This window comes from Palaemon carinicauda, chromosome 3 (genome assembly GCF_036898095.1).
Source record: "Palaemon carinicauda isolate YSFRI2023 chromosome 3, ASM3689809v2, whole genome shotgun sequence".
NCBI lineage: Eukaryota > Metazoa > Arthropoda > Malacostraca > Decapoda > Palaemonidae > Palaemon > Palaemon carinicauda.
This window is the reverse complement of record NC_090727.1, coordinates 38,690,107-38,704,579: the sequence shown is the minus strand read 5'-3', so window position 1 is coordinate 38,704,579 and position 14,473 is coordinate 38,690,107. Positions and strand designations below refer to the sequence as shown.

At 34.9% G+C, this 14,473-nt stretch overlaps 1 protein-coding gene across 1 annotated transcript; it reads left to right on the top strand.

The window, feature by feature from the left end:
• Positions 1-314: 314 nt before the first annotated feature.
• Positions 315-8,902, top strand: LOC137631483 (uncharacterized). The gene is made up of 4 exons (XM_068363251.1): positions 315-552; positions 1,091-5,349; positions 7,155-7,364; positions 7,686-8,902. Exons 2-4 carry the CDS (start codon positions 1,650-1,652, stop codon positions 8,900-8,902), a joined length of 5,127 nt encoding a protein of 1,708 aa, XP_068219352.1. The 5' UTR covers positions 315-552; positions 1,091-1,649.
• Positions 8,903-14,473: the final 5,571 nt, after the last annotated feature.

Genomic DNA, 14,473 nt, shown 5'->3' with positions numbered 1-14,473 from the left:
TAAACTCCCGGATACCTTTTAAACTATTTTGTTTCTTGTTAAGCATGGAATTTAGAAGTTTATGTTTTGAGTTCCTTCTACTTCTCATGAATCGTAATCACCAAGTTGTAATTAGCTATTTAGATTTACTATTATTACTTTATTGTGGCTAAAGTTCATGTTCATTAAGTTAATTTGGCTGATTCATGATAAATGTTTTCTTGATTAACCTTTTCAAACCCAAAGCTATAAACGAAATAACAAAGTTTAGCAGAGGCGACCATATAATGTCTCGAAGAAGAGGTGACGATATAACTGCCAAAACGCAAATCAGTTGTGACTCGAAGACCAGAACGACAGGACCTGTTGTTGAACACTCCTACATGTTTTTTGTGTATCAGCCGATCTGCTTATAGTCTTCATGGATGACAGAGTTTAATGGTATAATTAATATGAAGATTTACTATTAAGAAGTTTGCCGAGGACAGCTACTATTGACGATGAAGGCGAAATTCAAAAAAACTACCGAAGGATTTGGGGAGAGAAAGGAGACGGGTTTTTAGCAGTTTGGAGGTAAGAATCGAGTTACATTTACGAGTGTTTCAGTCGATTTTCAAATTGCTTATATATGAACTTTGTCGGTTCATTAACCTAACTTGCACGTCCTATAAAATATTACCTGATAGTTCGTGATATTTAGAAGGAACTTGATAAGTGTTATTTTCTTGTAAACTTCTGTAAAACTCAACGAGGTTTAAGTATCAGAGGTTAAGCTAACGAGTAACTCAGTTCTTTCATATATTAACGTTAAAAACTTCTAGAAACTTTAAGACTGGGCTATTGAGCTTGCTTATATGTTGGCTAAGTAGACTAAGCACTGGAAAAAAACTTATACTAAATTTTAAGCTAGGCATTTATCCTAGTAAATAACTTTAAATTTGTATCAGGCTAGCCTAAAACTTAGCTAAATACTAAGAATATTACGATCTTTGCTATCTAATTTATTACATTTTATATATTTACATTTAAATAAAAACATTTAAGGCTTACGCCTTAGTCTAAATCATAGATGGCCATGACCTCTATTATAGATATTTCATTGTATTGTCAGGTTATGGAAAAATTCAGTGGTGACCTTGTTGTGCTGGAGTGGTGTCTGGCGTAAGGTCATCTCTCCAAGAATATAGCACGGTTGGGAAGGGTTACAGTGCACAAAGGACAAGGATTCTCTCAAGCAAAGGGATTAAATTTTATTTTACTCAGTTATAAATTTTCTATTTCATTTTGACTGTTGTAATTAAATATAAATTGAACGATTTCTTTAATTTACCCTGTCACCATTAATTTGTATATCATTGCATGATTTTCAAGTAAAAAAGTTTTTCCATATGGCGACCGTGACAGGACTCGTGCAATCCTTAACCTCCCTGTCCTTTGTGTTGTAAGCCTTTTATTGTGGGTGGGGCTGTCCTCGGCTTCTTTATTTTTCATATTTGATATAGGCTTATTGGTATATGTAGTGAAAGCATCAAATTTGTGCTCTGTATCTGAATATTTTATTGAAGTGAATATATGTCTTTTGTAACACGGATAAATATTCGTAATTGCTAGAAACTTTGATTTGTGTTTATCTAGGTTTGGTATTAGATTAACTTTGTAGAATTATTAACATGTCTGAGGATATATTGAAGAAACGGCGTTCTTACGCTCGGCAAAGAGTAACAAAGATATATAATACAGTTCAATCGAATCTCGAAGGATTGTCTGAACAAGATAGACTTTTGTATATTCACAGACTTGAACAGTTAGAAAAAGAACTGTTAGGGTTAGACCAGGAAATATTGAACTATGTCATAGATAAGGAAGACGAAAGCTCCATTGAACAAAAGATTTTCACAGATGAAGACTACCAGAAAAAGATAATGTCGGCTTTGTTAAGTTTACAAAGGCAACAGGCTTCTAGTTTAGAAACTGTAACCACGCCTACCCCGGCAGTTAACCTTAAGAATGAGTTAAGGATGCCTCAAGTTCCTTTACCTGAATATGACAACACCAAGGGTCAGTGTTTAGTAAAGTTCTTTTATGAATTTGAAAAATTGACTGACAAACAAAATTGGTCAAATCACTTAAAGTTTATGTATCTACGAAATCAGTTGTCAAAGTCTCCAAAGGCACTTGTGGATTCTCTTGATATTGATAACCAGTCATATGACGAGGCAAAGAAATTATTATTGCAAGCATTTGCAACTCCATTAACACAAAAATATGATGCAATTAAGAAACTTGTAGAATTGAAGTTAACTTTATCAGGTGATCCATATGCCTTTGTAGCCTCGATGAAAACTATTATGAATGCATTCAAAAAGCTTGACGTCAAAGTTGACGATGTTCTCCAGTACTTCATATGGCATGGTCTTAATGATCGCTTTCAATCTTTACTAATTCAGATAACAAATGAAAGCAAACCCTCATTAAGTGAAATTGAAAGTAACATATTTGAGGCTGTTGAGAGGTATAACAGAACGAATGAAAGAAATGTTGAGCAAAAGGAGAAAACTAGGACTAAGAATATAAAATCGAGCACAACTCTCGCAACCAAAGTTAGTGTTAGCCCTAAATATAAGTCATGTATCCTATGTACAAAGGATGGTAAGCAAGATACCGCACATTTGCTAGTAAATTGCCCAGTTTTTGCGAATCCTAAAATGAAAGTAGAGAAACTTAAAGAGCTGAATGCTTGTGTTAGGTGTGGCTATCATAATCATGTGACTCGTCAGTGTAAATTTAAGTTTACTCAAAGATGTAGAAATTGCATTGGATGGCATTTTACATACCTGTGTGTTGCTAAGGAGAGGCTTAATAGTTCCAGTACTAAAGCTTCTGATTCTAGTAATACTGAATCCACTGAAACCTCTATGCATACTGGTGGGAAAAAGCCAGAACCGAAGCATACTTCAAATAGCCTCACATTAGCTGAAATTCATCAAAATGTTACTGGTGGTGCTGCAATTTTACCAACTTTTACATGTTCTGTGGCTGAAGAAAATAATGTGGTTCGAGTTTTACGAGATTGTGGTAGCCAGAGAAATTTTATTTGTAATAAGCATGCAAACCATATGAAGTTCCCTGTCCTAGCAAAAAACGTCTATATGACTATTCATGGTTTTAATTCTACTAGGGACCTTGTAACTGATATTGTTAATGTACCTCTCAAGTTAGGTAGGGAATGGCATTCCATCGAAGCAGTTGTTGTACCCAGTATTGATATAGAGTTGAAACTGGAGGGCTTAAATGTCATTGTTAAAGAATTTCAAGATAGACATTACATTTTAGCAGATAAGTTTCTTAGTGGTAGTGTGGACACTATTGGTAACATTGGTCTTATCTTGGGAAATGATGCTGACTTTTTGCTGTCGCTAACTACACACAAATTTGGATTAAGCAATCCCTCTGTGTATCTTGACACTCCAGTTGGCGTCATGCTCACAGGTAATATTAACAGAATGATGAAAAACTTGGATTATTTACCTAACATTAATATTGGGAATAGTTCACATACTGCAGTTAGCACTCAAGGGGAGACACTTTGTATGGAAGGGGAAGCTGCCCAGACTAATAGACAATTACAATTCCTCGATAGACATAGCTTTTTGGCAGTCTCTCAGTCTGAACTTCGAGATGACGATGTTGACTTGATTTCCAACAGATCACCGGCGAGTATCAAAGTTCAAGAAGCCAACACTAATTCAACCTATGCTATTTTTAACAAGAAGGGTAAGCTAAAGCAGTCTGAATTGATTAAGGCTACAGAAGAAATGCTTGAAAAGCAATGCATCGAATATCTGGACTATGAAAAATCCCAGCTATCTGAAGATGACACAGAAACCAATAAAAAGCTAGTAAAGTATGTTCTTGATAGTACAGAACGAGATGAAGAAGGTAGACTAGTAATGCCACTGATGTGGAACAACAAGATATCCCATTTGTTAGGGAAGAACTTCAATTTATCCCGGATGATACTGAAGTCTAACTTAACACGTATGAAGAATAAACCTGAGCATTTAAAGATGGTTAATGATGTATTTAAAGAGCAACAAAATCTGGTAATCATAGAGAAAATTGAAGATATTAATTCTTTTATAAATGAACATCCAGAAGCTAGTTTCTTGCCTCATATGCCTATGTTCAAAATGGCCAGAGACACGACCAAGTGTCGAGTCGTGTTTCTGTCTAACTTATGTGAGAAAAACAAATCTGCGAAGAGCACTTATAGTCACAACCAGTGTATGCTTCCAGGCCCTTGTCTGAATCACAAAATTGCAACTTCTCTGATTATGCAGAGATTTGACACCCATATGATTTGTTTTGACTTGAAAAAGGCATTTTTGATGATAGGACTCAAGGAAGAGGATCAGAATAGATTGTTGTTCTTATGGTATCGAAATATTCTTAAGGGTGACTTTACTGTTGTGGGCTATAGGAACAAGCGTTTAAGTTTTGGCCTAAGGCCTAGCCCTTGTCATCTCATGCTAGCTTTGTTCAAAATCTTGATATTGGATGTTGAGAGTGACAACGAGGAAATGGTTAACTTAAAGAAATCGCTGTATAATACCATTTATATGGACAATGGGTCATATTCGTGTAACTCTGCCAAGGCTTTATATGAAGCGTACTACTGTCTCCCTAAGATCTTTGGACCATACAAATTTGAATTGCAACAATTCGTAACAAACGATGCAGAACTGCAAGAAATGATTGACCGAGATTATGATAGTGAAACACCCAAAGAGGTAAAGTTGCTCGGCATGGTTTGGGATAGGGAAGCAGACTCACTAGGCCCTGGTAAGATTTTCCTTGATACGCAAGCTAGCACAAAGAGGTCAATTTTGTCAACATTGAATAGTATCTATGATATATTTAATATCTATGGACCAATCTTGAACAGGGCCAGACTGTTTCTTAAAAAGCTTCAAGAAGACAAGACTATCACATGGGATAGCCCTCTCTCAGAAACATTAAAAAGGGAATGGACACTTATTGGAAAACAGGTGAATTCTACTCCTAAAGTAGTAATTCCTAGATTCCTGGGTAGGAGAGATGGTACCTATAAACTAGTAGCATTTTCAGATGCAAGTAAGGATATTTATGGAACTGTGGTGTATATTGTAAATGTCTTCAATGGTAATACAAGTTTTTTGACCGCCAAGAGCAGGGTCGTTAACAAACAGTTAGAGAAGAAAACCATTCCTGTTATTGAATTTCAAGCTTTGGGACTAGCCACAGAGACACTAATCAGTTTATTTCAAGAACTTGCTGGTCAATCAGTAGTTACTCCAATCAAAATTGTGAGCATGGCGATATATTCAGACAGTATGGTTGCTCTTAATTGGCTTTACTCTTATACATATAAGTATGATAAATTTCAGAAGAAAGGAGTTTTTATTCAAAATAGGTTGAAAGCTATAGGTGACTTGTGCCAAGTTTTCCCAATAACATTTTCATTTGTGAATGCAAAACGTCTTAATAAGTTTGCTGAAGGTAATCATCTATTCCCTAGTTTGCAATTTGGTTTTCGTAAAGGCCTTGGAGCATGTGATGCCCTTCTCACAATCTCCAATGCAGTACAGAAATCCCTTGATTGTGGTCGGGAAGTTCGTATGATTGGCCTTGATTTTAGTGCTGCCTTTGACCGTGTTAATCATGAGGCCCTTGTTTTCAAACTGAAACAGTTGGGAGTGGGTGGGTCGTTTCTTAGCATTATTATTGATTTTTTAAGTAGTAGATCTCAAAGAGTAGTTGTTGATGGGCACCATAGTGAGTAGGCTAGGAATGTGATATCCGGTGTTCCACAGGGTAGTGTTCTTGGCACATTACTTTTCATACTATATACACATGACATGTGGTTTGGCCTAGAAAATAAGCTTGTTGCATATGCAGATGATGCTACTCTCTTTGCATCAATTCCATCCCCTGAATGTAGATCTGGGGTTGGTGAATCCCTTAATAGAGATTTAGCTAAAATTAGTGCATGGTGCAAGTTATGGGGTATGAAGTTGAATCCTAACAAAACTCAAAGTATGATTGTAAGTAGGTCAAGGACGGTGGCTCCTCAACATCCGGATCTCAGTATTGATAATGTTTCTTTAAATTTGTATGACTCTTTCAAAATTTTAGGTGTGATTCTCGACAGCAAATTTACTTTTGAGAAACATATAAGGTCTGTGTCTTCTTCAATTGCGCAAAAAATTGGCTTATTGAGAAAGTCTTTTAAGATATTCGGTGATCAATCTATTCTGAAGAAGTGTTTTAATTCTTTTATTCTACCTTGTTTTGAGTATTGTTCTCCTGTCTGGTCTTCAGCTGCTGATTCTAATCTTAATTTGTTGGACAGAAACTTACGGTCTATTAAATTTCTTATTCCTGATCTAGATGTTAATCTCTGGCACCGTCGTTCAATTAGTTCATTATGCATGTTGCATAAGATTTTTCATAACTCTGACCATCCTTTACATTCAGATCTCCCTGGACAATTCTATCCTGTTCGTAATACTAGGCAGGCAGTTAATTCTAATAGCCAGGCCTTCTCCATCATGAGGCTCAATACTACGCAGTACTCTAGAAGTTTTATTCCAGCTGTTACCAAGTTGTGGAATGATCTTCCTAATCGGGTCGTTGAATCAGTAGAACTTCAAAAGTTCAAAGTTGGAGCAAATGCTTTTTTGTTGACCAGGCGGACATGAGTCTTTTTATAGTTTATATATGACATATTTGTTTTTGACGTTGTTAATAGTTTATATATGACATATCTGTTATGACGTTGTTACTTTTTTTAGAATGATTTATTGTTAATTTGTTCTCTTCAGTTATTTATTTCCTTATTTCCTTTCCTCACTGGGCTATTTTTCCCTATTGGAGCCCCTGGGCTTATAGCATCTTGCTTTTCCAATTAGGGTTGTAGCTTGGATAATAATAATAATAATAATAATAATATATTAGTAGATGTGTCTCATACAGGAGACTTCAGAAGACTGCGTATCATGGTGGACCCGAGTTTCTTAAGAAACTTCATAAAGATGAGGTTCAGTTTAGTTTCAAGGTGCCAAAACCCCTTGAAAAGAGAGATGAAGTACCCGGCCCTGAAAGGGAAGATACTTCCTTAATCACTGTCTCAACAGATTCTGAAAGTAAAGAAAATAACAAGAAAGACATCAATAGCATTGAACACTTGATACCCCTGACTAAGTTTTCCAGTTTCCATAAGCTAGCAACTGTTCATAGGATGGTGTTGAAATTCATCAAAATCATCAGAGAAAAACTAACAAATAAAGGAATCGACGTTCATTGGGGAAATTGTGTCAAGGAGAAAAATCTTTATGCTTTAGCAGGTAGGCAGATAATAGGTAAAGAACAGGAAAATAACTTCCCAGAAGTTTGTGAATTCTTCAAGAAAAGTCATACATTAAAAAGAAACATTCCCAATTTGGTAACTCAAATGAATATTTTCCAGAGCAAAGACACTTTGCTAAGAATCCGGAGTAAATTCGGAAGAAACGAACAGATTTTCTTTCCTGTGCTGTTACCTAAGCATAGTTTGCTAACTAAATTGCTTATTCGTGATATGCATGTTAGTCTAGGACACGCTGGTGTGTATTCGATCTTGGCTCAGTTGCGTAAGCAATTTTGGATAATCCACTTTTATTCCACAGTAAAGAAGGTACTTAGAGAATGTATAACTTGTAGAAGGCTTAATGAGAGACCAATCAAAGCAAATCAGAGTGCCTATAAAGATTTTCGGAGCAATCCACCACCTATTCCATACAGGTATATTTTCATAGATTACATCGGTCCTTATACAGTAATATGGAATGGTGAAAGGAAGAAGATTTGGTTATTATGCGTGACATGTTTGTGGAGTCGTGCCATCAACTTGAAGATATGTTTATCTGCTGATACTCGAGACTTTCTCAAGGCCTTCCAACTACACATATATGAGTTTGGCATCCCGGAATTTTGCATATCTGATTTGGGATCCCAGCTAACTGCTGGTAGTAGAATCATTGGAACCTTTCTCAACGATTTTGAAACGCATGCCTTCTTTGAAGAAAATGACATTAAGCCCCTGAAGTTCGAGCATTATGCCAAAGGTAATAGTTCTTTGGGTTCGCTAGTTGAAAGCTGTGTAAAAATGGTGAAAAAGCTAATTTTTAGTTCTATTAAGAACACTGTGCTTGATTATCAAGATTTTTACTTCCTTATTTGTCAAACTGTCCATCTTATTAACAAAAGACCAATTGCTTTTAAGGATAGTCTGAGAGATGCTTGTATTGATAATGTAGAAAAACCAATAACTCCTGAGTGTTTACTTAAAGGCTATGATCTGGTATCAGTGAACATTATTCCCGAGTTGCAGAATTCTTCTTCAGATGACACCAATTGGGTGCCTGGTAGTAGTGCTATTGATGATGTTAAGGATAATTACTATAAGCTTAGACAAGCCAGAAACAGACTAGTTGAGGCATATCATTCAGAATTTCTTGCAACTCTCATTAATCAAGCAGTAGATAAAAGGGATCGTTACAGACCTGTCAATCATAAAACCTCTGCTGTTGGAGATATTGTTCTGTTAAAAGAGGACGCAAGCAAACCAAGTACTTATCCACTTGGTATAGTAAAGAAGACAGAAGTAAATCACCTAGGGGAAGTAAAAGCAGCTCGTGTGCTTAAGGGTAAGTCTCGTGAAGTTGTGTACAGGACAACAGATTCACTCATTTTGCTTCTTCCTAAAGAAGGATTTCATACTGTTGTTGAAGTTGAAACTGAATTACCTATTGATCAATTAAAAGTCAGAGAGAGAAGTAAACGGGCCGCTGCACTTGAATCTATGAGAAACACAGAACTCTTGGTTCAAGAGGGCCTAGTATAATAGGCTTACATGGTTATGTATATTACCATATTCTTTGGGGGTAAGATACACATGGGCTCTAAAGAGTGTGTAATGAAATTGTTGCTGGGAGTGAGTAAAGGTTGAACAAATGGTTTCTTTGATTAAACTTAGTAAACTTTAATCAAATTGTTGCTGGGAGTATACAAAATATATCAAAGATATATTTCACATTTACTGTTTACTTGACAGTATGTTATTTCTCTTTTATTTACATAAACTCCCGGATACCTTTTAAACTATTTTGTTTCTTGTTAAGCATGGAATTTAGAAGTTTATGTTTTGAGTTCCTTCTACTTCTCATGAATCGTAATCACCAAGTTGTAATTAGCTATTTAGATTTACTATTATTACTTTATTGTGGCTAAAGTTCATGTTCATTAAGTTAATTTGGCTGATTCATGATAAATGTTTTCTTGATTAACCTTTTCAAACCCAAAGCTATAAACGAAATAACAAAGTTTAGCAGAGGCGACCATATAATGTCTCGAAGAAGAGGTGACGATATAACTGCCAAAACGCAAATCAGTTGTGACTCGAAGACCAGAACGACAGGACCTGTTGTTGAACACTCCTACATGTTTTTTGTGTATCAGCCGATCTGCTTATAGTCTTCATGGATGACAGAGTTTAATGGTATAATTAATATGAAGATTTACTATTAAGAAGTTTGCCGAGGACAGCTACTATTGACGATGAAGGCGAAATTCAAAAAAACTACCGAAGGATTTGGGGAGAGAAAGGAGACGGGTTTTTAGCAGTTTGGAGGTAAGAATCGAGTTACATTTACGAGTGTTTCAGTCGATTTTCAAATTGCTTATATATGAACTTTGTCGGTTCATTAACCTAACTTGCACGTCCTATAAAATATTACCTGATAGTTCGTGATATTTAGAAGGAACTTGATAAGTGTTATTTTCTTGTAAACTTCTGTAAAACTCAACGAGGTTTAAGTATCAGAGGTTAAGCTAACGAGTAACTCAGTTCTTTCATATATTAACGTTAAAAAACTTCTAAAAACTTTAAGACTGGGCTATTGAGCTTGCTTATATGTTGGCTAAGTAGACTAAGCACTGGAAAAAACTTATACTAAATTTTAAGCTAGGCATTTATCCTAGTAAATAACTTTAAATTTGTATCAGGCTAGCCTAAAACTTAGCTAAATACTAAGAATATTACGATCTTTGCTATCTAATTTATTACATTTTATATATTTACATTTAAATAAAAACATTTAAGGCTTACGCCTTAGTCTAAATCATAGATGGCCATGACCTCTATTATAGATATTTCATTGTATTGTCAGGTTATGGAAAAATTCAGTGGTGACCTTGTTGTGCTGGAGTGGTGTCTGGCGTAAGGTCATCTCTCCAAGAATATAGCACGGTTTGGAAGGGTTACAGTGCACAAAGGACAAGGATTCTCTCAAGCAAAGGGATTAAATTTTATTTTACTCGGTTATAAATTTTCTATTTCATTTTGACTGTTGTAATTAGATATAAATTGAACGATTTCTTTAATTTACCCTGTCACCATTAATTTGTATATCATTGCATGATTTTCAAGTAAAAAAAGTTTTTCCATAGATGCTAAGGATAATCAATGTCATTACGGAAATTAAGGGTAAATCATCTGTCTTTTTATAGATTAGTTTATTTGTTTGTTGGCATACTTGTTTGTTTTTAAGATTGAGCACAAATATTAATGTGACTTTTTGCGATAATTTGACTAAAGATTGTTTTCACGAAAGGCATTAACGGTTTCAGCTTTTAGATGAAATGTAATTTATTAGAAGAAAGATCTTTTCGGGTCCTGCTGTCGATAAATGAAATTGAATAAATTGAAACCTTCTACGTCTTTAATACGTATATATTTTGGTAAAAAAATCTACTTATAACGTCTCTACTAGGATTCTCACCTGAAGTTATGCTGGCTCGTATATTGTGCAAGGCGCCAGTTAGGTGGTAACTAATCTTATTTCAACTGATCGTGAGTTTATATGGAAGCCGTTCTGAGAAAGAACGGCACAAAAATTCAAACAATGATACATGGCATAAAGGCTTAAACAGGTTATTAGTGCTAGGGGAGAGCGATGTCAGTATATATATATATATATATATATATATATATATATATATATATATATATATATATATATATATATATATACATATATACATATATATATACATATATATATATATATACATATATATATACAGAGATGTCATTTTACCTGTCCATTGAAGATAAATATATTGTAAATACCCATCAATACCTATGTTCACCGTTAACAACCCATTTCATATCTCGTCTACAACATATACTGGAAATAAATATAGGTGACAATCCACTTTATTTCAAGAAAATCGTACAACTATCTCTAACGAATTATTTTTGCATAGCCTGATTATAGTCAATTCTTTTTAGCGAGGCAGATTTGCCCCGACTCGTAGGGGTGCCCTTTTAGCTCGGAAACGTTTCCTGATCGCAGATTGATTGGACAAGATGATTCTAACCAATCAGGGAGCAGGAAACTTTATCCGAGCTAAAAGGGCACCGCACCGAGTCGGTGCAAATGCGCCTCATTAAAAAAATTGAGTATAGATAATCTTAGTACGTATATGCATGGACCTTTGGCCGCAATTTTCCTCAAAACAGGAGATCATAAGGACATAATTATCATTCTTCAGGGTTACTTGCTGACAACTAGTGATATTGATATTGCTCTCCCCTCGCACTGATATATATATATATATATATATATATATATATATATATATATATATATATATATATATATATATATATATGTATGTATATATATGTATATATATATATATATATATATATATATATATATATATATATATTTATTTATAACAGATATACCGTTACAGTGTACAAGCGTGTGTGATACACGTGCGTTTGTACAATATAAAAAATTTCGTTCACATCCGGACACACTTTATTTTTCATCAAATAAAAATATTTCCTTTCTAACCTGATTCATATTAAAAAGAATAAGTCAAAACATTAATACCACATTTTTCTCAGTTGTTTTGTCATAAGTCTCATTTAATGGTATAGATATTACATTGAAATATTTTGGTAAAATCTTCTTCTAAGCAGAATTGTAAATGCTTTGGTTTATGTGAGGCTTTGATACTTATTTCAACAAGCAGAAAACTAGACCAGATTTTTTCAGACTTTTATTGCAGTTTATGTGTATGTTTATATAGCTAGCTGTTGACAAAATTTATTTATTTGACGTTGGGCTTTTTCAACAAAGGTGATATTATCAATTACCAGAGTTAAGAGATAAATGAATGAATAGGTTTATACATATTTAAATTGACAATTATTTGATTATACAAAAGATTACATATATGTAAAAGAAAAACGGAATAAAGAGGTAATTAAATGAATCGGTATATAAATATTTAGATTGATAGTTATTTGAATATATAAAATATTACACAAATGTGAAAAAAAAACAACGGGAAATACCGTATTATAGAATGATGAATAATGCTCAGTTATTTTTGTTATTGCCGGAATCGGGAGTCGAATGCACCTATTAGCCTAAGTATTAACTGATAAGCGGAGTGAATGCAACTAACTTTTTTTGGGGCGGAGTATGAGTATTTATACAACCCGTTCCAGTCAAGAACGACACAAGCATTCAAACAATGAGATAAGCATATACAGGCATAAGCAGGTTATCAGTGGGAGGGGAGAGCGATACAAAAAAGTTACGCAACTGACTTAATTTTGGCGGATCAGGAGTATTTATACAATCCGTTCCAGTCAAGAATGACACAAAAAATCAAACTCAAAGAGACAAGCGTATACAGGCGTAAGGAGGTTATCAGAGCGAGGAGAGAGCGATAGTAATGACAATAAAAAAAATACCGTTATAGTGTACGAGCGTGTGTGATACACGTTCAAAGGTTTAAAGGCCACTCAAGAATGGCAGAAGCAAGGGACAGTGACATTGCCCTATCAAGCAGGACAGTGTCCTAGAGACTGACCTATACATATATATGATCAGTGCCCAATTCCCCTCTCCACTCAAGTTAGGACCAAGGAGGGCCAGGTAATGGCTGGTGATGACTTAGTAGATAGATCTATCGGCTCCCCCAAATCACCAAGCCTTAGCTCACAAGGATGGTAATAAGATTGCAGCAACCAAAGGAACTAACAAGTTTGAGCGGGACTCGAACCCCATTCTGGCTTTCACCAGTTACTGCAGTCAGGGACGTTACCGCATCGTCCACCAGAACAATTGTATCAGCATAGCCTTGAGGATCCCTTTTGTCTTATCTTACAGGAAGATTTATATTTTCTCTTTTAATGACATCGAGCATTACATAAGTTTATTATATATAACAAATCAAACGTCCCCTTAACCCAAGTCTTTCTTGAGTTTCACCTCTGACATTAAAATTCAATTACTGCAGACTACAAACTATGCTAATCATTGTGTCTTTCGCTAGTTATTATTATTATTATTATTATTATTATTATTATTATTATTATTATTATGAGTACATGGCTTATTCCATTTTCTATAAAATCCCTCGCTCTTGGTCAATGGTATCGTGCATATACGAATCACATTGATATGAATTCCTCTTTTTTTTCATAACAATGAAAAAAAGTACATTTTATTTTCTCTTTAAATCGCATAAAAACCGCATATTCCGAAAATCGTAATTAAAATTAAATATCCTGTCAAACACTGATAAGGAAATGAATTTTTTTTTATATAATCTATATACATTTATTTTCTTTGGATGACCAATATACTGTAATGTTAATAGCCGAACTGGCCGTGCAGCTTGATATGCAGTATAATTGTAGTGGCCTGGTGGGTGCCAGACTGGGGTTCAAGTCCCTCTCAAACTCGTTAGTTCATTTGGTCGCTGCAACCTCACCATCCTTGTGAGCTAAGGGTGGGGGGTTTGGGGTCTATCTGCTGAGTCATCAGCAGCCATCACCCAGCCCTCCCAGGTCCTACCTTGTGTGGAGAGGGGATTTGGGTGGTGATCATATGCATATAGGGTCAGTTTCTAGGGCATTGTCCTGCTCGATAGGGCAAAGTTACTGTCCCTTGCCTCTACCATTCATGTGTGGCCTTTGAGCCATGAACTGTTTTGTAACTACTGTGTATGATAACAATGACAGTAAACCAAGTCTCTCTCTCTCTCTCTCTCTCTCTCTCTCTCTCTCTCTTAGCTAAAACAAAATACAAATAGATTTCACTCATTTGAGAAAAAAATTCTCCTGAACCACTCATTATGTAATTACCTCACAAATTAAAAGAAATAATTAATTTTAATAAGAATGAAGCACATCCCACAATTTGCAAAAATAATCTCCTTGAGGCATTTAAAAAAATAATGGAGAAAATACTATATAAGCTCATTTATTTTAGCGAAAAAAAATATGATATTCCCCCACGTGTAAAATAAATTTAATAGGTCAAAGGCTATGAAAGAATATGAAGCATTAAAAATTATACGTCGATTTTATGACTCATTTTTATAA